Source organism: Podarcis erhardii, assembly GCF_964252035.2.
Source record: "Podarcis erhardii genome assembly, chromosome: 3".
NCBI classification, from domain to species: Eukaryota; Metazoa; Chordata; class Lepidosauria; order Squamata; family Lacertidae; genus Podarcis; species Podarcis erhardii.
The window spans coordinates 4,170,896-4,194,413 of record NC_138507.1 but is presented as its reverse complement, the minus strand read 5'-3'; the positions used below and the strand labels follow the sequence as shown (position 1 = coordinate 4,194,413).

General features: G+C 47.2%; 1 protein-coding gene across 9 annotated transcripts in view; it reads right to left on the bottom strand.

The window, feature by feature from the left end:
• The window catches only part of TFAP2B (transcription factor AP-2 beta), a 66,250-nt gene extending 44,118 nt beyond the window's left edge, over positions 1-22,132 (bottom strand). The window contains exons 1-4 of one of the 9 annotated variants that reach the window (XM_081855615.1): positions 21,955-22,132; positions 20,678-20,800; positions 15,738-16,196; positions 8,379-8,439 (exon numbers count right to left, since the gene is read on the bottom strand). In XM_081855615.1, coding sequence (XP_081711741.1) covers positions 8,379-8,439; positions 15,738-16,196; positions 20,678-20,758 — 601 coding nt within the window. In that variant the 5' untranslated portion in view covers positions 20,759-20,800; positions 21,955-22,132. Of the gene's footprint in view, positions 1-8,378; positions 8,440-15,737; positions 16,197-17,430; positions 18,389-20,677; positions 21,930-21,954 lie in introns of those variants that run through there. The other 8 variants (XM_081855613.1, XM_081855614.1, XR_014154881.1 and 5 more) reach the window with 8 other exon arrangements.
• Between the last annotated feature and the right edge of the window lie 1,386 nt (positions 22,133-23,518).

Here is a 23,518-nt window from a genome sequence, read left to right as displayed (position 1 = left end):
AATAATTCGAAAGTTTCCCTCTTTTGAATAGACAAGTGTACTTGGAGGTCGGTACTTTGGATACTTGCTGAGAAGTGAGTCCCGCGGGTTTCAACGGCCAGTTAAGTGTTCAAAGGCTTGGCCTTCAATCCCACGTGGCGCACGCATTTCTCGGAAGAAAATATTCCAGCAAGGCCCAAGGAAACCAAGGCTGTGCCTTCCAAAGGCTGTGGGCTTCAACTCCCAGCAGACCCGACCACGGGCCACCACGGCTGAGGGTGCTGGGAGCTGAAGTCCGTCAGCCTCTGGAGGGCACGTGCTAAACAGCCCTGATGGAAAGCATTTCTTCGGTGTAAATAAACATTTACTTCCAAGTCAAGCTGCAAAAACACATAAATATAGAATCACAGCGTTGGAAGGGACTCCAGAGGTCATCTGGCCCAACCCCTGTGGTGCAGGAACATCCACACAATTTGAAACCATACCCGAAGACCCTGCTTCGCTTTGTAAATCTGCTGGCAGGTTTCCTCACATCAACCGCTAACGACACAGAGAGGTTTATTTCCCTATTTTATATTATTGTGTCTCTTCTAGGACCAAAAAAAAAGTATGTGTCCAGTCGTGGGAGGCTACAAAGCTTCAGCTCCGGAAAACTTTAATGTTAAACCCATTTTCACTGAATGGAATCCTACACGCTCTCGAATTAATCTGTCCAGTTATTTCGATTTAAGCAGTTTATAGTGCCATCCTAAAAGACTTGCCTAGAATATCGCAATGGGATTTAGCCCCCTGTAAAGACCTGCCGAGGATCTCACGCGGCCTTAAACCGCACTACTCAACAGCTGGAAGAAAACGGAGGAAGTTCCTTCTCGACTCAGCTCAGTTTTTGCATGTTCTGAGTTTCGTTGAAATGACTGGCAAAAAGCTCAAGCGATTTTAGCAAATATTTGCCCGATGCGGTCAGCTCTCTCTGTGTCCCTCTCTCTCTCTACTGTACTCCAAATTTGCCTCTCCCTTCTCTTTAGCTGGCAGCTCTTTAGCTCTGGGCTTTGGGCAGGCGTGGTGCTACTCCTGCAAACAGGTTTCAGGCAGGCCTACAAACCCGCCTCCCCGCTCGTGGGGGGGGGGATATCAAGTCATAAATCGCTACAATCTGCAAGTTCAAGACGCCCCTTGCCCTTTTCACACGGGTTGGACAAGGGCGTCAACATAAAGCGCTGCATTCAACTGGATCCCAAAAGGCAGCCTTGGAATGTCTCCCGGGCAAAAAGAGTTAAGCTTTGACCCGCCGTACCTGCCCCGCTGCATTCAAAAGCGATTTTTCTCGAAGGGAAATTAATACTAGCCGATTGCCCAGAAAGGTATTTTCCCTTCACCGTTCCTTGCAAAATGGTATCTAATCTTATCTATACATATAATATGTGGACTTCTTTCGTGAAAGTCTTGACCACTGCTGAACCAACCACAGGGTCCATCCCTGCACACTACTTCTTAGAATAGCTTCCAACTGCTCAGGTCCCTCGTATTGGCCACTTCCTGCGCTTTACACCATAAATCAAGCACAGCCAACGCACATTTAAAGGGCACGACTTTCCTCAAAGAATCCTGGGAACTATGGTTTGCTATCGGTACCGGAAATTGTAAGTCTAAGGTTGCCAGGATTCTTGCGTGCATTGAATGTACGTTATATGTGTCTGTGTGTTCTAAAACTGCAATTGCGCTCGCCACGCAGAAGAAGAAAATGCGAGAGGGGTGGAGGACAGTTCCCCGTTGGAATCCCAGGGGTTTGCCCACCGTGGGGAGTCAGGATACGATCCCACGCATCTGCAGCTGGGATGCGTTTGCCGCTTTGAGGTCCAATTATCTACATATTGATCCCGAAGTAACTGCCAGTGACAATTTCAAGTGGGAGAGGGCTTCCTACTGGCCACATCCAAAACAGCCACATAAACTACCAAGCCCTCGGGTTCAGCAAAGTCATGAGGGTGGACCAGCCACCAGCCATGAAGTCTGCAGAGATGGGAGAGAATCCGTATCACGCGAAGCGATCCTTTAGGAAAGCCTTGCAGCGAGTCTCCCTCAACGCGGCTCCGCACTTCCGACAGACTCCACCCAGAGGCGACGGGGACAGGGAGTCTCCTCGCCCCCGCTTTACCGCTCCGTGCATAATCAAAACATCGTTTCATCCAGCCTTTTAGCCAAATTGCCCCACCCTTAATGCCGGTGTTTGAAAAGCCATTCGAGCCGCTGGAGAATCCTGCTCCGCGTTGGCCGTTGCTAATATTTAATGTCTGCCCGGGCGAAGGGTTCATACATCTCCCCGCCCCAGCAAAGCGTGCGTCTGGCAACTCAGGTAACCCGGATTATCGAATCATAAGCGTTTGGAAGGGACTCCCAAGGGTCATCTAGTCCAACCCTCTGCAATGCTTAGTTACTCTTAACCTTATGGAAGTAGTCTCCAAATCAGAAGTAAGCTCTACTGAGAAACAATTAGGTTCGCTATAAAGTAAAACAAGTTAAAAGACGTGGTGAAGTTTGCTCAGGGGTGTTTCCAGGGTTGCTTGTTCTAGAGTTGGACTTGAATGGCCTCCAATCCGCATTTCACCTCTGAGGGTGGGGGTGGGAGGGGCTGCCATCAATTCGCTCAATGTGCAAACGCTCCGGTCGCAAAAGCTGCAGTCCCGAAGTGTGTGACTTGGGAGGGCCTCCGTTAGCAGCAGGGTTTTCTGCTGAGGATTTGACTGCAGAACATCGCAGGGCGCGACGGAATCCCAAACTCCACTTTCGTGGAAAGGATTCTGCGTTGTCACCCTTTGCGCTTACTGCTCTCTAAAGCTGGGACTGCCGCCGCCTCCGCCTCCCTCCGCCTGCCTTAATGGAAATAAGAGTTACGAATGATTTTTTAATGTCTCGTTGGATTTTTAGCCTGTTAATGTAGCGCATCCCTCTCATTATTACTTTATTGATTGCTCATTGACCAGCCCCCTTCAAATCGTATTAACCACCCTCTGCCACTTTAGATTAGGAACTGCTTCTCCCTCCCCCCGTTTTCTTCATTTTTGTCTTTCTTTTCTTTTCTTTTCCTTTTTTTTGCAAAAAGCACCTTTCATTATAGCCTCACCAGCACCCCAGCAACGGCGACCCGGCTTGGCAGCTTAATGCTGGCTCTAATGGGGCAGCTCAGAGACAAGGGGCCACGGTCCCTGCCTATTGCATTAATAGCTCAAAGGGGGCTAATACAGAAAATTAGCCTTAAACGAGCTCTGGAGATCTCCAAATGAAAGAGCCATTTATCACGCTGGCTACCTCCACTCCACTCGTTTGCTCTCTCTACTGGGAACAACTCATTTCCTCTTAACTAAATTACCTCAGAAATGTCAAGGAAGCCCAGATCGCAAACATAACGAGAGAAGAGGGAGGGAGGGAGCGAGACAGTGTGCAGCTCACAACATATTGTGTTTCTGCGACGGAGTCAAGCGCCTCAGCCAGGAAACAGCGAGGTCGGGGGGAGAGAGAGGAGTATAGACAACCCATCTGTTTACTTCAGTTCAAGATTAGTAGATGGAGAAGGAAGGAAGGACGAAATAAAAATAAACAATTAAAAGACGACACGCGAGGAAGACAGAACATGACTATGAAAAGTAGTCCTAGATTAAATTAACAATTCGACCCAACGCACTTTTACTACAAAGTAAGCTCCTACTAAACTCAGTGGGATTCGCGCTCTAGTAAGTTTGCTTAAGGCTGAAGTCCCTATGGAAGCGACGGTGTCTACTACTTCCTACTGAATTCAGCCGGCCCGGGCAAACGGGGTTAGGATTGCAAATTAAATTAAATTCATGGGGCCTTCAGCAGAACCAGCCATCGGACTCTGAAGTACGTAACACAACAGAGGCTCGACGGCACACGCAGGTCAGGTTTGGTTTTTGTTGCTGCCGCTGCTACTGCTTCAAAAGAAACTAGGCAAGCAGGCAGAGAGTTTCGAACCCAGATCCGAAAGCAGGTTTATTGGGTATTGAGGACTGATTTATTCGTTCAAATACATTGCTTGATTATTCACGCCACGCTTTCTGCCTTGCAGCCCTGTTCAGGGAAGTTTTTAGTGTGTGTTGTATTGAGCTTTTACTGTTTGTTGTTGGGAACTGCCCAGAGTGGCTGAGGCAACCCAGGCAGATGGGCAGCATAGAAATAAATTATTTATTATTATTATTATTATTATTATTATTGCAGCTGCACGTGTGAACTGTCTGGATTGAAACGGAACTGCGTGTTTGCGGGTGAGATGCGCCATTTGTCCACAGGGGCTTCTTCCACCAGGCCTCCCAGCAATTCAGAATCAAGCACGCACATGCGAACCTCCTCTCTCAGCCACCCAGTTCCAGTGGAGGTTACCACCAGCCGGATGTGTGCAAGGTGGAGATGTGAACTGAATTTTATTCTGGTTGGTACCAAGGTTTTAAACAGACGGCTAGAGGGAATGAAGAGGGTTACCGTGTCGTCTTTCCTCTCCTCCCTTCTCACGCTAAGAAAAAAAAGGGGGGAGTGTCACACACTGGGACCAGCGTGGCAATAAAAGATGACAGATATCGCCATTACTTTCATAGGCCTCAAAGATCGTAAGACATGGGCGCTAAGGGATGAGCTGAGTGTGTTAATAATTTATCTCCATATCGCATCTCCTTTGTCACTGGGATATTTTTGCCTAGAAAAATGGGCACCGCTCTGTGTAAAATAGGAAGCGTCACTCCACTTTTCTATCCGTTCACACGTAGCAGAGAGGGTTGCAGCTGCAACGATCCCTTCGGCATTAGGTTCCAGCCAGAAGAAAGAGAGCGGCCTTCTCCCTGCCACAAATACTACAACTATCTGCGCAGCTTCCCTCTTCCCAGGATCTGCTTAAGGACAGGCAGCCACAATGCCCCTAGGCCTTTCGCTGTTTTGCTACTAGAAACCTGTCCAGCCATATTTCTGGGAATGGATTTCAGACAAGGCTCACTGGAAGGAAAACACTGAATTCCCAAGACTTTTGAATTGTGTGTACAGAAAGTGTGGGAAGTCGTCCACACATCTGATTTTAAAAACAGGACGCTCTTCTAAGAGTAGTGAATGGGATTCTGGGCAGTGATTCTAACGCAGTTACTATGGCTTCCAATAAGTAAGCCCCACTGAACTCAAGAAGCTCACTTCTCAGTAGAGGTGACAAGAAAGGCAATATAACCGAAAACGCTTAAGATCGTGCTACCAGTAATCAACTTGAATAAAATATATGGGGGGGGGCAGGTAAACCCCGCCCTGCATAATCGATCACATGACGCGGTGCACGCACACCATTTGAAAAGCAATGCCAATCAACTTGGGGGGCAGGGGGCAAATACTCCTTGACCTCTAGGAGTTGGCTCCTATGTAGAGAGATTTGTTAGACAATATTATGCAGCACGCGTGCGCGCGCGCACACACATACACACACCGGGGCAGGAGGGAAGGACTCTTTAGGACTAAGTTCGACTGGACTGACTTCGCTAGCAAAAGGCGACAATAGCCGGGGTTGTCAACGTGGTGTCCGCGGATGCCGTCCGACTCCAATTCGCAGCGGTACAAGTCATAAATGATGATGATATCTCTAGACATTGGCCATGCTGGCTGGGGCCGATGCGAGAGGGAGTCCAACAGCATTTGGAGGATATATAGTCTCATCCTCATCCCTCAATCTCAATCACATTTACTTAGTTGTTTCATCGGCTTCGGTTGTTTAGCGCCGCGGCCTTAAATTGATTGGTTTGCTCATTATCGAAATTTATACGACGCCGTTCTATAAAATATGCAGTTACCGGTACTTCCCTCCCGAGCAAGTTATTAATAAGTACTCTCTGACTTCGGAGGAGACTTATGCTATAAGACTGGGCTGTAACGGTGCGACCCAGGAGAGATCCTACTGCCATTCAAGGCAATGGAAGAGCGCACCGGCTGAAGGAAGCAAGTACTTTGCTCCCGCAAGCAAAGTGCGCCAAGGCTGAAGCTGGGCTATCAGTTAACGAAGAGGACCCGAGCCAGTCAGCTGAAGGGGGCTGTCTGCTCTGCTCCCAAGTGCCACCTGAAATCCTGAGCAGAACTGTGCCCTTCCTTTTCGCTTCATTCCAGTTTAGGATTTCCCATAAAGGCAGCAGTAATTCTATGGACCTTTACTCGGGAGCAGGTCCCGCCCGCATCTGTGGGGCTGAGTTCTATGTAACTGGGTAAAAGTCACCTGCACTAAAACCAGTAGGATCCGGTCCCATCGGGATTTTGACTTACTCGGGAGCAGGAGTGCCAACTTGAATAAAATATTGTGGGGCCCAGGTAAGCCCCGCCCCACATAATCGACCATATAATGCAGTGTGCGCACACACACCATTTGAATGGGAATGGCCATCAACTTTGTGGGGGCCCGGCTCCCTCAAATATTTTATTGTGGGGGCCGAGGCCCCTCAGAATTGGCTCCTATGCCAGGGAGACTGCGCCCACACGCAGCCTTGCATCATGATGAAAGCAGCAGAAATTACAGGGCCCGAAGCTCTTCTCTCCGCCGCTAATCCGCCTCTACCTTGGAGCCACACAGATTTGATTTTAAGGAAACAAATCACGTCCTTTCCATTCAGCTTTCTTCAGTGGGATACCACGTTCAGCACATGTAAATACTTCTCCTAAACTTAGTTCCTTAAGCCGCCTTTCCCTTGATTATAGAAGCAGATTTTGGGACGGGAGCCTTGAGTTTCAGAGGAACTCTCAAAATCGGGGTCTAAGACAGCTTTCTGTTTCCTTTCCGCTCGGGGCTGGGGGACCTTTGTTAGGGAGCTCGCCTTAACAGTAAGGCGAGCCCCGGCAATTGGGGCTGCAGTTTAGGACGCCGAAGAGCCAGTGCTACCACGCCCATCCTGCGCAGTTCAGAACTGGATCTAGCAATAGTAATTCCGGAGATCATTAAATCTAGCACCCCTCTCTTCTTTGAGTAGGGTCTGCTCAATGTCTATTGCTTTTTCGCCGTAATCGTCCCACGTTTTCAAGAGTCTGTCAGGGAAATTCAAACGGGGGGCGGGGGAAGCTGCGGAAAGGGTGAAGCAGCTGCAATACGCCCAAAATGAGTTATTGTAATTACATTTAATTAGTTTAATTAGTTAATTATTTTGCTTACAGCTGTACAAGAGATTGCAAACATTTGTTAATATCACATTCCCTCTAACAGTATGGGGCGAAGCTACACTTACACTAAATCATGTATGCATGTGTAGATTTGTTTTTTAATGGAGCACGTGCGATTCGTAACCCTCCCCATGCCATGTTTTCCCGAAGGACAGGCGTGCGTGTGTGTGTGTGTGTGTGTGTGTGTGTGTGCGTGTCCACAGGCTGGGAAAACCCCTTACAACCAAGCTCTTGCCACACCCGTGCACGTTTACTCAGGAGTTGTCCGCTGGGTTCAATGAGACTTACTCCCAAGTGAATTGTGCATGAGGCTCAGCCTTAAAACTCAATGCTTCCATTGGGCAAGAAGCATGGAGTCAATATAAACAAGGGGCCCGAATCGCAACCGCCAAGGATCATGGGAATTTTGTTATTTAGCCAGAGCCATTGTTCTACGCAAAACGAGAATTGACGGGGGGTGGGGGGTGGAAGCTATGAAATGATTTTTGGCCGTTTCACAACTGGACTTTCCCTTTCTGAGTGGAGGAGGGGAGATACATCCCAGAATCAGGAAACCTTTCATTCCCACACCAAAGGAAGTAAACCTCACTTAGATGCAAGATCCGTTCATTCCGCTTTTACATCACAATCCTCAAAACGTTTGCCTACAAAATGGTTCCATGAAATTTCAGAGATACAGCCAATCAGCAGCCAGGTCTTATGAATGCTTACCGGGACGGAAGTTTCGATGGCTACAATGGGGCTCACTCCCAACTTAATGTGCACAGAGCTCGAGGCTAGGATTCTTCGTAGACATACTGGAGAACAAGCCCCATTGCGCAATTAAACTGGTTGCTTCCCAGGCACATTCCTAGGCTCATGACGTGTTCTTAGGATCACAGCTGTGGTTCCCAGGAAGCAAATTTCATTGATTACAAGTGTGGCCCACATGATCAGTAGGGAGTTTTGCTTCCGTTACCCTCCCTCCTTATGAAAATCTGCCTCTATTAATCCCTCTGTTCTCTATCTTTGTTTCTACTGACGTAGTCTTGTCTCTTCCACGTGAAACGTGCTATTCAATCCTATCCACGTTTACTCGGGAGTAAGCCCCAGTGGAATAAGTACTTCCAAGTAGGTAGAAAAAGGATATTCATTACTTGAAAGGACTATCGATTGTCCCCAAACTGTGAAACAAATGCCACACATACGCGCGCGTACACACAGTATTGAAATGTTTTCCATACCTTTTTTGATGACAGACTGGTCCAACAAGTTCATGCCGCTGTTATTGGCATCTTCTACTGACTATGAATACAAAAAAGAAGGGGAGGGGGTATCACTATTCAAATTGACTGGCCGGCAGAGTACAACGTACACGTAGGTATAAACATATGCACTCGCGCGCGCGCACGACATCACGTCAGCCCAGGATCTGGAATTCCTGTTATTACCATTTATATTAATTCACTAGGGAAAAAGAGGCGTTCCTTATTAAATCGACAGGGCAATGAAGCGCTCCCAGATTAGAGGATCTAATAGAAAGAGGTGCAAAACACCTGGGCTTCTTTTTCTTCTTTATTGCTTAAAAAAAAAGCTAAATAATACACCGACTTTATTCCTTCAGGCTTTTAAAAATTCCTTTATTTGCCCTAGTTAGACAATAATACCATTTGAAATAGGGCACATTCACAATATAATAATTCTGTGCGAGTTTGCTTGAAATTTAGGAATACACACTTTCTTAGCCAAGTCGACGATCTCGAAACAACCCGATCTTATATGTTTACTTATAAGTAAATGTTATTGAACCCAATCGGGCTTACTTCCGAGTAAACGTGCTTTAGGTTGCCAGTTTAAGTAAAGGCTGAGCGACAGCAGTAAAGCACATAGTAAGTTTAATTTAAAGCCCACGCTGTCAAGATCTTCGCTTTCAGTCGTTCTTCTCTTGGAACAACTTCCTTACCTGTGCAGAGGGAGAAGGGCAACTCGCATTTATTTCCATATTTTGGGGGTGGGGGGAGAGAGAGAAGGAAACGAAGTTGGGGCGGGGAACAACAACTTACTGATACTCTGATAGGCGATTAAAATAGATTGTCTATCGAAGCCATTTCTTTTTATGGCCCTCTAGCCTTCTCCTTCCCGCTATGATCTAGGAGCCACACTTGTAATCATGGCACGTCTTTCTTCAACTAAAAAAAACAATCTTCTGGCCCAGGAGCGAGCATGGTTGGACACGGAGGAGGTACTGCAGAAGGCTCTTGTACTGTGTGGTTGCATGATCCGATTAGGGCTCAAAGGGGAGAAAAGGTTGGGTTTTGCTTACTGCTTGCTCGGAAGCAAATCCTACCCTGGCCTGGTTCTCTGGAATAAGAGTGTCAAATCCGTGTTTGGACCATACCTCTTTAAGGCAACAGGTGGTAACGGTCTGCCGCATGGTTAAAGAAAGTCCCCGGACGTAGAAAACTAGCACAGAGGGGAGACGACTACCTTGGAATCCTTCTCCACTGCACAAATTTATCTGCGGGAATTGCTCTTCAGGATAGGAACACCGCCCCCCCCCCCGGGCAGCCTGAAGTGGTACGGTCCAAGGCACAACCAGGCCTCCGACTTTGTCCTCTGTATTATGAAAGATGGGCCTCAGTTTAATGGGGTTTCCTTCCCAGTTAGCATGCATGGAGGTGCAGCCTTTATTCCCCCACCCCACTGAAGATAATTTCACCTGTTGCCCAACCCTAGTAAGTCTTAGTAAGTGGAAATATTGTCATAATCTTCAAAGCAGCAGAGGAGTTCCTCCTCATCACAGCTACCGCGATGCGCACCTACAAGTCAGTCCATGGAATAAAGAGAGTCCTATAAGGCGTTTCAAACTCCTTATGAAGGAAGAGGATTCCTCCCCTCCTTCACCGTTACTCAGAAGAACAAAAGCCACTTGGTTTCCAAGACAAATGAAAGAAAATAAATTTGCATCAGTTCATATAAAATGTATAGCAAAACTGGGCTGAGGTTGCCTCCCTGCATACCCTCCCACTTCACAGAGCCTGGGTTTAAATGTCGGTGTTTCCCCATAGGTTTTACCAGCGTGGTCCTGCCAAGGTCTACTCGGAGGTATGACCTATTGAATTCAACGGAGCTGATGCTGCCTAACTCGATGATTTCACTTGCTCTCCCAATGAGGACCTTGTTGAGTCTAGGCCAGGGTGTCTAGAGCGAACGGAACCTAGGGCTCTCTATCCCTAAGCAACAGTGACCGACCTAACAAACATTTCCGACTCTTCTGCTGAAGATGGCCTCAGCGAAGGATTTCATTCAAGGGCTTCTGCGTAACTGGGTCAAGCGGTCTCTTGCCAGCCACTCTGACTCTAGTGCTAAGCGCGTTTGCTTGGAATTAGGGTCCTCGCGAATGGTCGTGGCACCGAGAGCTTGCCAGAGAAGCGTCCGCTAGCCCTCAGCTTCAAAAATAGCCGCAGGACAGAGCACTAGACAAAAGGAGAGGGAGGGTCCTGCTTCTTCCTTTCGCCCCCTTTCCAAGCGGCAAGCCTGCGCACGCTTACTCGGGCATAAATCTCGCTTTGTGTTCAGTGCCTTTACTTCAAAGTAAAACGCGTCGAGGATGGCTCTGTAAAAGAGCGGGCGGCTCGACCGCGTCTCTCACCTTACAGACGCAACCAGAGGGAATAAATACTTGCCGGGGCATGTTCTCCGTCCTTATTGGGGGCAAGGGAAGGGTGTCACAAGCCCCTAATCCCTACACAAAAAATAATTAGCTCGGAACGGTTCTTCCCCACCTGAACAACACACACCCGTCCCCCAAAAAAGTGGCCATGCTTGAGTCTCGCTGGGAAGCTCGCGAGCAGAACATTGGAGGCAGCGCCCACCCCCTGGTGCTCATCTGCAGCTCTTGCAAGGGGTGGGGATTCTAATCCTCTTTCGCTCAGGTAAAGGGGCGGGCTTGGCGTTGATCCGGATTAAGTGCCCCCGAAGGGCGTGCCTGTGCTCTAGGGGCGCAGTTCCTGGGAGGCGCGGTGGGTGGTGGCGGTGGTGATGGCGGTGGCGGGGCTCCTCCTGGAAACCTGTTCCTCGCACCCTCCGCTGCTCGCCTCCTCATCAGCAGCGCGCCTGAGCTGTTGTAGTTAATGAGAAGAGTCTTGTCTGATTTTCGATCTAATTACGGCCGCCTGCTGGGTTTTTGTACAGGATATTCGCGCAGCATGCTGGCAGTTAATAGTCACAGAGAGGATCGTAAAGATTTAATTAGGACTGCATGCGGAAACACGCACACGCACACTCACACACAACTCAGACTTTTAATTACTAGACTTCTTTAGTTAAAAGTGATACCAGGGGTTACTTTGCATGGGTGCAAAGTTAACTTTGGATCCCCAGCGCCTCTCAGAAGAGACGGTGGGGGTGGAATTCAGTCTTGCACATTCCCCGCTATAAAGTGCACACATTTATTTATTTATTTATTTTAAATAAAAAAGCTAACACTTTCCAATCGCCGCCTGACATACCGAGAACAATAAATGGAGGGGGTGGGAAGGAAGAAAAGCCTAGTAGTGCACGTCTCACTTCTGTTCGAAAGGGATTTACGGGGAACGAATGCGCATTGATTTCAGCGAGACCGTGATCGGCCTTTAATAGGTGCCTCGGAAGTCAGTCCCGTCCATTAACAATGGGACCGGTTTCCATGTAACTCTGCCTGCGTGCTCTTACTTAACTAGAAAAGTCCCACTAAACTCAAGGGGCTGGCTTCTGCGCACAGATGCGTAAGAAGGATACAGGATTGCCTTCAGGATTGCTGCGAGGAAGAGTAGTTTTGAATCTTAAACCCTCAAGCAAATCTGATATAGAAACCAGTTAAGCCGAAGCAATCTTATTGAAAAGGCTTCAGAGCCACCAATTCCAAGCGAAACACCCCTGTTTCGATTAACACGACTTTGTAAGCAATTCTGGTTGGTTTCAGTTTGATTTACGATAGCAGCGTTTAAACTGCATAAATCCGAATACTTTGGATTCCCTGGACTGTGAGTTTGCTCGCCTGCGAACACCTGAACTGATGTGCTTAATGAGAGAACAATAAGGTATTTCAAGAAAACATTACATCAAATATTAACCCGTAATATATTACTGGGGATGAAAAATAAAGCGGTGCAATATATCACACTTGGTATCACGAATACTCGAGTTTCAATTAAAGATAGGGAGCAACTGCAGACATATTAATGGCATACAGCCGTGAATATATCATAACTATTTCTTCATCGATCTCTCTGTCTAATCTTAATTTATTAAGGACATTAAGAAGAAACAAATTTCTTATCATCCACCTGATACCTTAGTTACATTGCGGTACACATTAATTGCACATGTACACAGAACGTACCAAATGAAAGTATCCTCGCTCTAATAATAGATAATGACTGCTAATAATTCATAAAGTATTCCTCAGGAAATAGTTTCTCAATGGTGCTATTTATCAAGGAAATGCATCACCAAGGAAACGAAGAATCAAAATTTCGTAGACGTATCTATCTAGCTCTAGTAGATTCCATTAATTCAAATAAGCCAGATATCAATTTCATGTAGACTCGCACCTTTCCAAACATGCCATTAAGAATATACGTTGCAGAACATTCTTCACTTATTCCATAACATTCACATCTAATAGGATTACTTAAGAGGAAATGGATTTATTGAGCACTCTTGCACGCCCTTTAAGAATATATACACCTACGATCCAGCTACAATTAAGCAGAACTTCTGCTGATTCCAGTGGGATTGATGCAAAGATGTACCCTCACCCCTCGCACTGAAGTCAAAGGGACTTAAAACTGCCTAACTGTGCCAGGATTTGGAAGAACGCCCACGCAGTTTGATGGACCCCCCATCTTCCTAAATAAATCTTTGCAGTAGACAAAGGTTACCAGCATCCACTCACTATTCAGCTACCCTGGCACCCCTGCCTTCAGTCACTGGTCCCTAGATCCTAAACACTTCCCCTTGGAAGTCAAGCCCTACTGATTTCAGCAGAACTTCCCAGAATATATGAGCAGGCTGAACTTTTAAGGACAGTCTGGAAATCTTCCCATATAGTTAGTCATTCCTTATGACGGAGGTGGCACGCTCCCTCCCTTTACTAGAGAGGTGTTCATGTAAAAGTTGTGGACTACATCAATTGCCCGCCCACATTCTCTACCCTTTGCGTGGCTCCTCTCTTGAGGACCATTTACCGGTACTTGCTTCAGAGCAAACACCCATAGAATCGGGCCGCACGTGACCAAGTGCAGAATTTAACGCTCCCAAGGACAGCAACATGTTTACAGCACTGCAACAGAAAACTCTCCAGTTACAAGAAACGCTTCATTCTGCCCATGAACAATGGATTACACATAGCTTCGGTTTGTATTTCTATAATTATATATTTTCTCCCTAATTTCTTTCTGTCTCTGCTTGCCTTATTTCCCCCCTGTTACAGTCAACCACATTTCTGTCCAGACAGCTTAAGAAATTGGGAGGCGGGGACGCAGGCACCGTTTCCCCTCTGCATAACCCTTTTCTTGTTATTCGAGAAACTGAATAAAACCGATGCGTGTGATTTTTTGTAAACTTCTGGATTTGTGTACAAGGTAAACTGGATTATTCTTACAAAGTTTAGAATGAATTCTATGGTGTATCCCCCATACCAAATAAGAGTAAGTTATAATGGAAGGAGACTGGACAATTCCTCCCTCTCTCTCCCTTAGAAGCAAATGCATTTCAAATAAAGCAAAGTTCCTCTCCATCAGGGTCGCTTGCCTCTGCTCCTCCTGCCTTTTTCTGTCTCCCAAAAACTGCACATTACTCACAAGATTCATACCTCAGAATAGCTGTTGCCTCTTAGGCGGTTTCAAGGGAGCTGCTTCCTAGCCTAGAATAGGTTTGTTTTGGAACAAAACAATCCGCACACCTAGCACATTTTCTTCAGCTAAAACCTGGGCCATAACCTTTCCTATGACTGATGCTCTGCATTTTTCCTTTGTTTTCACATAGCTGAGCGATTTGCCCCGAGTTCCCATTCCTTTGCATTCGAATTCAGAGGAGCTATTTTCAAATAAATGTTTGGCCCCCATCATCACCCCATTTTCAAAGCTGAATACGGATCACGCCATGAAATATCTCCATTCAGCCCAGATCCTCTAATTCTCTCTCCATTGGTCACTGGACACAAACTCATACATTCTGCCCCCTCAGTGACCGTATTTGGAGGGAGAGTCGCTTAAGTGAAAAAGGCAGGATCCGGCCTGCCAAGTCCCTCTCCTCCTCCGGATCGTTTGCGTCATGCACATAAACGCTTGATGCGCGCGGAATCTGACGCCCCCTCTGCCTTAGTTCATAAAGGCTGGCAATAAACGCAAACCGCCCAAAATAATCAGATGCTTTTTAACCCTCTCTGCTCCATCGTGCAATTGGGGAGTTCCTAACGAAACACCCAACGGATTTCGTTCAGTCTATATACCAACAATTACTTCGTTCTGGAGCAATTTCTGTACTGTCATTATTTACTATAATGGAAAATCGTTGATTAGAGTTACGTTCTCTTGGAATAAATTCAGAAATCACGTAGGTTCACGACAGAGATAACTCTGCGTTCAGAGGATCTGTCTTCAGTGCAAAATAAAATAAATGCACTAGTAGAAACGATGACATCTGCAGAAAAGACATCTGCCCACCCGCCGGAAGAGAATGTAGCCCCCCAAATAACTAATCCTATAGGCCACTGCCACCTCTTTTCAAGACACTGTGCGAGGCTTTTGTCTTAAACAAAAAAGTAGCCCTTGATCGTTTGACTGTCGAACTGGAGGAGAAAAGAAATTTAGCGCGTCATCCAGTTCTCTGAAATACATGTTTAGTATTTTAGTTTAGTATTTAGTATTATTAATAAAATAAAATAAAATAAAATCTAGAGCAGTGCATTGTGTGCGTGGATTTATTTCCAACTTTCTGCCTCGCACATGTCCCTGAAATTTTCTTCAACTTTTGCAAAGAGGAGGGCGGGGTGCGTATCCTGGGAACTCACATGACTTCCATCGAAGTTCTTGGGGCTCCCCCAGCTGCCCCCCTTGCTGTCTACACGGAAATAAATTCCATTGATTTCGGTGGGACTTTCATCCCAGAGAAGTCTGCCTCTCGCTGCCCCTGGCTTTCTGGCAGCTTGGGGCTGCAACCTTCAGCTGATCATTGATGGCTGCAACTCACAACTCATTGACTTCCAAGCAACACTGAGGGAAGTTGCATGACAGAGTTTGTTTTAAGTCCTTTGAAGCAACCGGGAACCTATTACCAGAGATAGAAAAGAGTGGAATAAACTCTGGGTGTGTTCCGTCTTCCAGAAAACAAAAGCCCCAGAGATTGCTAAACGTGCAAGCCTCCTGGGGTTGGGGGCGCGCGCACTATTCCAAAACAGACCTTGAGTAGAGGTCGATCACATTCGCAATAATCCTGGGAAAGGTTCTATAGCACAGCAAAACCTCCAGCGCTGGAAGGCATCCGCGCACGCCCCCCCCCCCGCCCGCGACCCCCGCCTGTGTGCGTGGGAGCTGGATGCTCCTTCCCGAGCGCATTACCTGGACGTCCTCCATGCCCGGGTGCCCGATGCCGTGGAGAGAAAGCGCGTCGCCCATGCCGGAGTCCAGGCCGTGGTGAGCCGAGTGGAGCAGGACGTCTGGCCGCCTGACCGAGTGGTAGTCCCGCCTGGGGTCCAGTCCCGAGAGCTGAGGCAGCGAAGCCCGCGGCTGGGGCAGCAGCGAGCCGGTCTCCGAGCCCACCTCCTGCCTCTGTCTCTGCCCCCAAGGGTGCTGCTGGGGCTGGTGCAGAGGGTTCAGGGAGTAGGGGTCATTGACATGGGAGTAAGGGTCCTGGCTCTGGTGATAGGGAAGCGGCTGGTAGGGCGGCGGGAAGTAGGGCGGCTGGAAGTCCGAGGACGGGGTATGAGACAGCGGAGGGGCGCTCGAGTAGGGTCCCTGCGAGACCGAGCCCAGCTGGGACAGCCGAGAGCTGTGACTGGGCACGCCATCGTGGCGGTCCTGGAAGGTGGACAACCGGAGGGAGGGGAGAGGAAGGAGAAAAGAGAGAGGAGAGAGAGATTGGGAAAGGGATTTTAACACCCAATTTATTATTCTCAAAAAAATACAGTTTAAAAGGTGCCTATCAAAACGGCTCCTGTTCAGATTAATCACCCCTCGGCACCGCTCGTTTTCAGCGGCGAAGAGACTGCCCGGCGTTTCTTAAAGCTTCTCCTATGGTTTGTGTATAATTGAAAGCAGAGTGAAAAATCAACAAATTAGGAAAACGGAAGAATAACTCCTGTCTCCTTTCCTTAAGTTCCAAAACTTCCCATGAACTTCTCGACTGCAAGCGTCAATGGCAAAAAATAAATGAAATAAAAAGTCTGGTTTTAATAGAGAGTGGCGGAATTAAAACCCCCTTAACTCTACCACGAAGGACTGTGGTGAATTTCTCCACCCATTCCATGGTTCTTCCCCACGAATAATCTCGCAAGAGCACGACCAAATATACATTTATTCAACACTGTATCGCTTTAGGAAGAGCTTTTGATGAAAACAAATAAACAAGCCACCCGCTCGTTTGCCCGTCGCAGAACTGGAAAGATGCGATTCTAGGTTCGTTCTGGAAGATTGTATGGAAAATAATATGAAACAACATTTCTCCTATTAAAATTGATCTCAAAATCGGAGGAAAAAAGTTAGGATTGAGCCAGTGAAGCGAGGGCCTTCAGAATATAATTTATTAATATTTTTTCTAATATTTGATTCACGCCTGTAAAAAGAAAATTAACAAAAATGTTTTTGGCGTTATAATGAATAAAAGTTTTTGTAAAAAACAAAACAAAACACTATTTACATTTAAAAAAAAAGAATCACAATCCAAATCAATATTCTTCTGAATCGTGGATTCTATATTCGAAGTGAAGCTGTGATTTTACACACACACACACATACACGCACAAAATCTATTCCAGAAAAAAGTCGTTCAAATCCCCGACAGCAATTTTGTTTTATAAAAAGTTTCCCCTCACTCTGCCCCCCTCCTCACCCCCCTAGCTCAGACCCAGAACACAATGCAAAACCGAAGAAGCAGCTGCGAGCTTCCTCCAATTATTGTGCTAAATTACCAAGCCAAAGGCGTTCAAAGAGAGAAAGGAAGAAAGAAAGAGAGAGAGGGAGAGAGGGACTGAGAGAGAGAGGGAGAGGGAGAGAGAACAGGGCAATTTTAAATCACAACACAGAGCCAACTCACCATGGCGGAATAGGTGTGGACTAACATCTGGAGGGGAAAAAAAGTCTGGAAACAGCTAAAAATAAAATAGCGATAGAATAACAGTATCAACGGGAGGGGACGTATCAAGGAGATCTGCAAGGGAACGCGGAGCACCCAGGAGAGCCGCTGGAGGTATTTCCGAGTCTATCCATCAAAACAAAAATTCGAAGGAGGAAAAAAAAGCCAGTGCCCCAAAAGCTCTGTGTGTGTGTGTATGTGCGTCCGTGCGTGTGTGTGTGTGTGTGTGTGTGTGTGTGTGTGTGTGTGTATTTAAAAGGCTCCGCTCTCTTGTCCCCCCCTCCCGGCCCTTTGAGCTTCCAAATGCAATCCTCTTCAACCCAAGGCGAGGTTCAGACTGCTCCGGCGCCCCTTTCTCCTTTTCCTTCCCTACAACGCCTCATAATAATTGATATTCATGACTATTAATATTACACGACTACTTTAAAGGGAGAATGCAGGACCAAATGGAGCGTGAAGGCTTTGCAGGCAGCTCGAGAGCTCCCCTAGTATTGTAAATGACGTTCATTCAGTGGAGAATTACTAGATGTAATCAGACGAGGGGGCTGGCGGAGGCAGAGTTGGGGGAGAGGGAAGGGACAAAAAAAAAAGTTGAGCGAGGAAGAGGCAGAACTTCAATTAACTCGAGCAGAGGAAGACGTGTAAACGAGGCACTGCTGATTTGGAGCTAGGAAGTGATCTGGAGCCGCGCCAGGGGCTAAAGAGGGGAGGGGGAAATCATATTTCCTTCTTTTACATTTAATTATACATTCCAAATACGAAAGAAAATCGATTGCCCTTGGTGCTTTTGTTCTAATTTTTAAAGCAAATAATATAAGGGCTTCTCTAATCCTGCAGTGTTTTTTTTTAAGTCAGCCAGTAAGATTTGTTTGTTTACAGAAGTAATTAAAGCACTTAAAATACTACCAGTTATTACAGACTGCCCTCGTTTTGAAAAGCTATACAGAGAGGGTGCAGAGCACTTGGCTTCTATTTAGCCTGTCATTATTTGTGTGTGTGACACACACGCACACGCACGCACACATCTCAAATGTATAGACAGCTTTCCTCTGGCTGTGCCAAAAAAGCGTTCTATTTCCACCTAGATGTAAAATCTACGCAATGAATTTGCAAGGATACTAGATTTATAGTTCTTAGGCGAAGCCAGAGGCGATTAAGAACCTTTTTGATGTTCCCAGAACCCGTTCGACTGGCCTGACTGCCATTTCAGTTAAAGTTCAACTTAACGTTCCTGCCTAAATCCACTCTCACTTGGCCGCGCTGCGCTCCCTGACTTCTCCGCAGTTTACAGTTATCAAAAGCGATCGATCTAATGGGTGAACGTGTGTTCCTTCACCTTTTAGGCTTTTTATTTTTATTTTAAGAGAGAAAAGGATATATATATATATATATATATATATATATATATATATGTGTGTGTGTGTGTGTGTGTGTGTGTGTGTGTGTGTGTATGTATAAATCCACGCAGATCTATATAGCTGCCTTGGGAGCGGGTCTATCGCATATTTCCCGCAGGATTCGGAGACAAATCCTGGGATTTCGATTCCTAGCCACCAATTTCCCAAGGCGTGAATTTCTGCCCGGAGTCCAGCGGTCAAAGCGCAGTAAGAAGCCGAGGACTCTCTTTGCAAGCCACAACTTAGGCTCAGCGTTACCATTTCACAGAGGAGACCCTGCCGCCCTTTCACTCGAGAGGGGCCAGATTCCGAGGCAGGTCTCGGTCCCCCCAGGGCGCCCTGAAGGGAATCACTGGAAATGCGTTTGGGGAGAAGGGGAGAGTAGGGCGCGCAAGAGAGGTCCGAGCTCTGTGAGCTGGAAGGGAGAAATGGGACCCGAGGAGGAGGGCGCTGCACATCCCCACACCGGGCTGGATTTTGCCGGCGCTCAGTAGATAATTACCCCGACAGGAGCTTTACACAGCTCCGGAGACGTTGCTCGTCGTCGGACGCAGGCTACCCACCGGGATCCCCCCGGCGCCCTATCTGGCAGGAGCTCCCCGCCTCGCCTGCCCTGGCGTCTCTCCTCCACCTTTCTCCTCCGCAGACGGCTGCACTTTTAAATATTAACTCATCGCCAGCAAAACGCGGCTCTTGGCTTTCTTAATCGAGTTGGAAACTCTGCAGACCGGCCGGCGGCTCTGCTCGCCCGCCCTCCTGGCCCACACTCCAGTAACCCTGCCCGGGTCGGGAAAGGGGGGACAGGCTGCTCCACAACTCCCGCTTGCAGCCCAAACTTCCACGGCAGAAAGGGAAAGACGGTGTTCTCTCCCTCGTCTCCTTCCACTGGCAGAAAAAAAAGAGAGAGAGCAGAGCGCCACTAATTTCTCCCTTAGCCTGCTCTGGAACTCAGCTAGGAGGGAGCCCGGATATTTCGGAAAGAGGGCAGTCCACCTCCCATGGAAAGCAATAACTAGAAAAGAGAGCCAAGCATCGGTTTTAAGAGAAGCTGAGGGGATCTCCGATGTTTCTAGACGCAAGAGGGAGGGAGAAACAGAGAGAAACAGAGAAAGAGAGAGAGAGAGAGAGAGAGAGAAAGAAAGAAAGAAAGAAAGAAAGAAAGAAAGAAAGAAAGAAAGAAAGAAAGAAAGAAAGAAAGAAATATTTTTTTTTCCTCGTGTACCGTTCTCACGAGAGAAAAAAACCCCAAAGCTGAGCGAACACCTTCCACCAGCATCACCACTGCTCTTCTCCAGAGTCTTTCTGCATCTGGGCTTGTGCAGAGTCCTACAGAAGGGGCCAGTTTAGGTGGTCTCCCCACTGAGGAACTGAAAAGATGGGATGAAAACTAAAGAAGAAAATGAAAGCCTATCCTATTATATATGTAATGAACGGCATTAGGCTGCATCTAATCGAATTACACCGACTTCCAGATCTAAACAAACTGCAGCGTTTAAGTTGCTTTCTGTCATCCCCCCAGATCATTCCGTGCTTTGATGTCTAAATCTCGTCTGCTTCTTCTTCTTCGGCTTCTTTTTCGGCTTCTTCTTTCGAAAAAAAGCAGCTCCCTTTGACAACAAACACGGCGTAAAACAAGCCTCTCCAAGTCCTTTTGCCCCTGAACGCGGCTCATGTGTCTGCGTCTGGGCGCCCGCCTGCATCAGAATCTCTCTCAGAAATAAATCCAAACGTATAAGCGGGCACTTCCCCACTTCTCTAAACCTAAGGTTCCTTCTTTTCACCAAAAACATGCTTCTTATCTCTATACTTACCTCGTAGATATCTTCATACTTGACATTTTCGACCAGTTTCCAGAGCATGATGGCGGGCTGTTCTCTAGGAGGTGAGTGCATTCATGTGAAGAGCAGATGTCTGGATTCTCAGTACTTCTCTGTCTGTAATGATCCATCTATAATTGGAAATGGGGGACAGACACCAAACCCGACGTTCCTCTCCCATCGCAACTTATATCTGTTGTCTGAAACAATAGGCTGGAGAAGTAAACCTCAGCCGGATAGGAAAATCATTCCCATCTACACAGTTTATATAGAACACATAGACATATTGAACACACATATATTATGCATATAATTACACTCCCCTGATGCACACACAACTCTGTATTGGCACACACAATCGCACGCACCCATGATAAATATAAATATATAAATATACAGCCACACATCCGTATATGCATATAAGAGAGTCAGTGTTAATGTGGACTTTTTGATCATGACGAGCAAGCATTGCAAAATAGATAGCAATAGGTATTGATTTGTTTACATGTCTGCTATTATTAAAATAGATACACTAGTAGAAATATATGCTGCTATATGCAGATATACACAGATTTGTGCATGAATAGGTTCCTTAAGACTAGGCTCAATAAAAGTGGGGGAAATACACCAACCAACCTACCCTTTAGGAGTATTAATTATTTGGAATGAGAGATGAGGGAAGATGCTTTCCCACCCCGAAGAGGGACGTGTAGAGATTTACAGATCCTCTACCGATTCATTGATAAACGCAGAGATAGGGCGACCAGGACGTTAGAGAATATTAAACCTGATCATGTACATTTGGAACATACGAGTTCAATTTCGGCAATTTTAGACTAGCCCCCCTCCCCCACGGATCTAAAACCGAAGCAATCCAAAGATTTAGGAACATCTCGATTTGGATGTATTTAACAGACAACAAACACTTTAAAATACCCTGGTTGTGAATAGTTTTGGTTCTTTTTTTTTGCGCCGGTCTGTCCGTTTGAGCTAAGACTTCGCTCTTCCCTGCTCAATATTATTTTGCAATCAGGATTTCAAAGCAAGTTTGATCAAACAGGCAAGACCGATTTTTCTGCCCCTTGGAAAGATTTTATAAAAGCCTCTGATGTGGAGGCCTTTGCCTTAGAATCTCAAGCTATCTTTAAAAGCGCACCCCCCGCCCCTCCAGCGCATGTTTGCCTACATCTCCATGTGACCTTGTAGGAGAATATGTATATATATCTCTAGAGTTTCTTTGCAATATCGAGAAATAAATCGATCGTTTGGACCTGAGACAGGGCGGGAGGTAAGAACTGCCCCTGGGCTTCCTTGGCCACCAAATAAAAGGGGAACAACCAACTTTTCCTCTTCCTCATTCCTCGCTAACCCCCGTTTCCAGCAGGAGCTGGAGAAACGGGGGTCTTCCTCCAGGGAAGGCGCAGAAAGCAGGCTGGTCTTAAGGAGCCAGGCAAGTTGGCGTTTGCTTGTAAGTTAGAATGGCTGGTAAGAGCAATTCGCAGCAAAGGTTGTCTTATATGCGTTGCTGCGCGGTGATGGTGGCGGGGTGTGTGTGGAGGAGGACAAGGGGGAGAGGCATCCGAGGAGGAGGAGGAGGAGGAGGAGGAGAAGGAGGAGGAGGAAGAAAGGGCAGCCGCATCTTAGAGCATTAGGAAGGAGCCTTCCTACACAGGCAGAGCAGCGAATGCAGAATGAGCCCAGGGAAGGGAAATCAAAACAGAACGGGATGCATCCTTGGGAGCTGTGCATATTCATTGGTGTGGGTGCGCGCGCACTCCACCCACCCACCTACCCTCTCCTCCTTAATCTGACAAGAGGGGGGGGGGGACTTTTCACACAAATGGAGCCTCAGCTCAGTCCGACGGAGGTCCCTTTCGCTGTGTGCCCAGCGGCGTCTCCTCCTCCCGGGTCAAGTGGGCCGAAGATTGCCGGCCCTTCTGACTCGGAAGCGAGTTCCGCGGCGGGCTTGGGATGGATCTGACGCCCACGTTTCTGGGACTCGGAGCTTGGCCGCTGGCTTCCACTCCGCTGGATGCCTCTCCTTGCCCTCTCTAGGCTGCGCTCTTGCGCGCTGCCACTTTGGGCTCTCATGTGATGGTCGATTCACCAACAACCCCTTGTTGGCCGTAGAGTTGGTTTCACCATATATAAGGAAGCCTATCCGCACAAACTCACTCACTTCTATGCCTACAGCTTAAGGGCTTTCCACGTTCTCTTGAGCGGCAGGAAAGATCCCCCCCCCCTTCGCGACTAAAGACCCTGAGCTTCTGGCGCGCTTAGCGATGTCAAAATAAAGCCTCGCCACAAGCCTTACGCATCAAACCCAAAGAACAGTCTTCCTCTTCATGCACAACAACTCACCAAAGTGAACTTGGCGAAGTTCTTGTGGCGCTGAATTGAATAAGCTAAAAGCTGTAAAGTCTTATTATTATTTTAGCTAAAGAAGTGCAAGAAGAGCAATTGCTGGTAAAAAAAATCACCATCATCTTTTTTTTTTTGCAGCTCTAGAGACTTTGGAAATTGAGGCTTTAATTGGCGAGTGGCGGGATCTGAACATTTTCCAGGAGGAGGCAGCCCTCGCCACGCAAATGAGCAGTTTTTCTTTTGAGAGAACCGCGCTTTTATAGGCAAGACTGATTCGCAAATTGCGCAAATTTGATATCACGGGAAAATATTTGAACAAGTTTGAGGTCTAAGAGTTCCCGCCTCAAGCCTATGCCTTGGCAAGCGAGTCCAGGCAAATTGCAGACTTCTGCCTAAGGAATGGTGTTTAGGGCTGGCGCATACGAGAGCTTTGTTTTAGGATCGCGTGTACGTAACTTTTAACTGACTTGC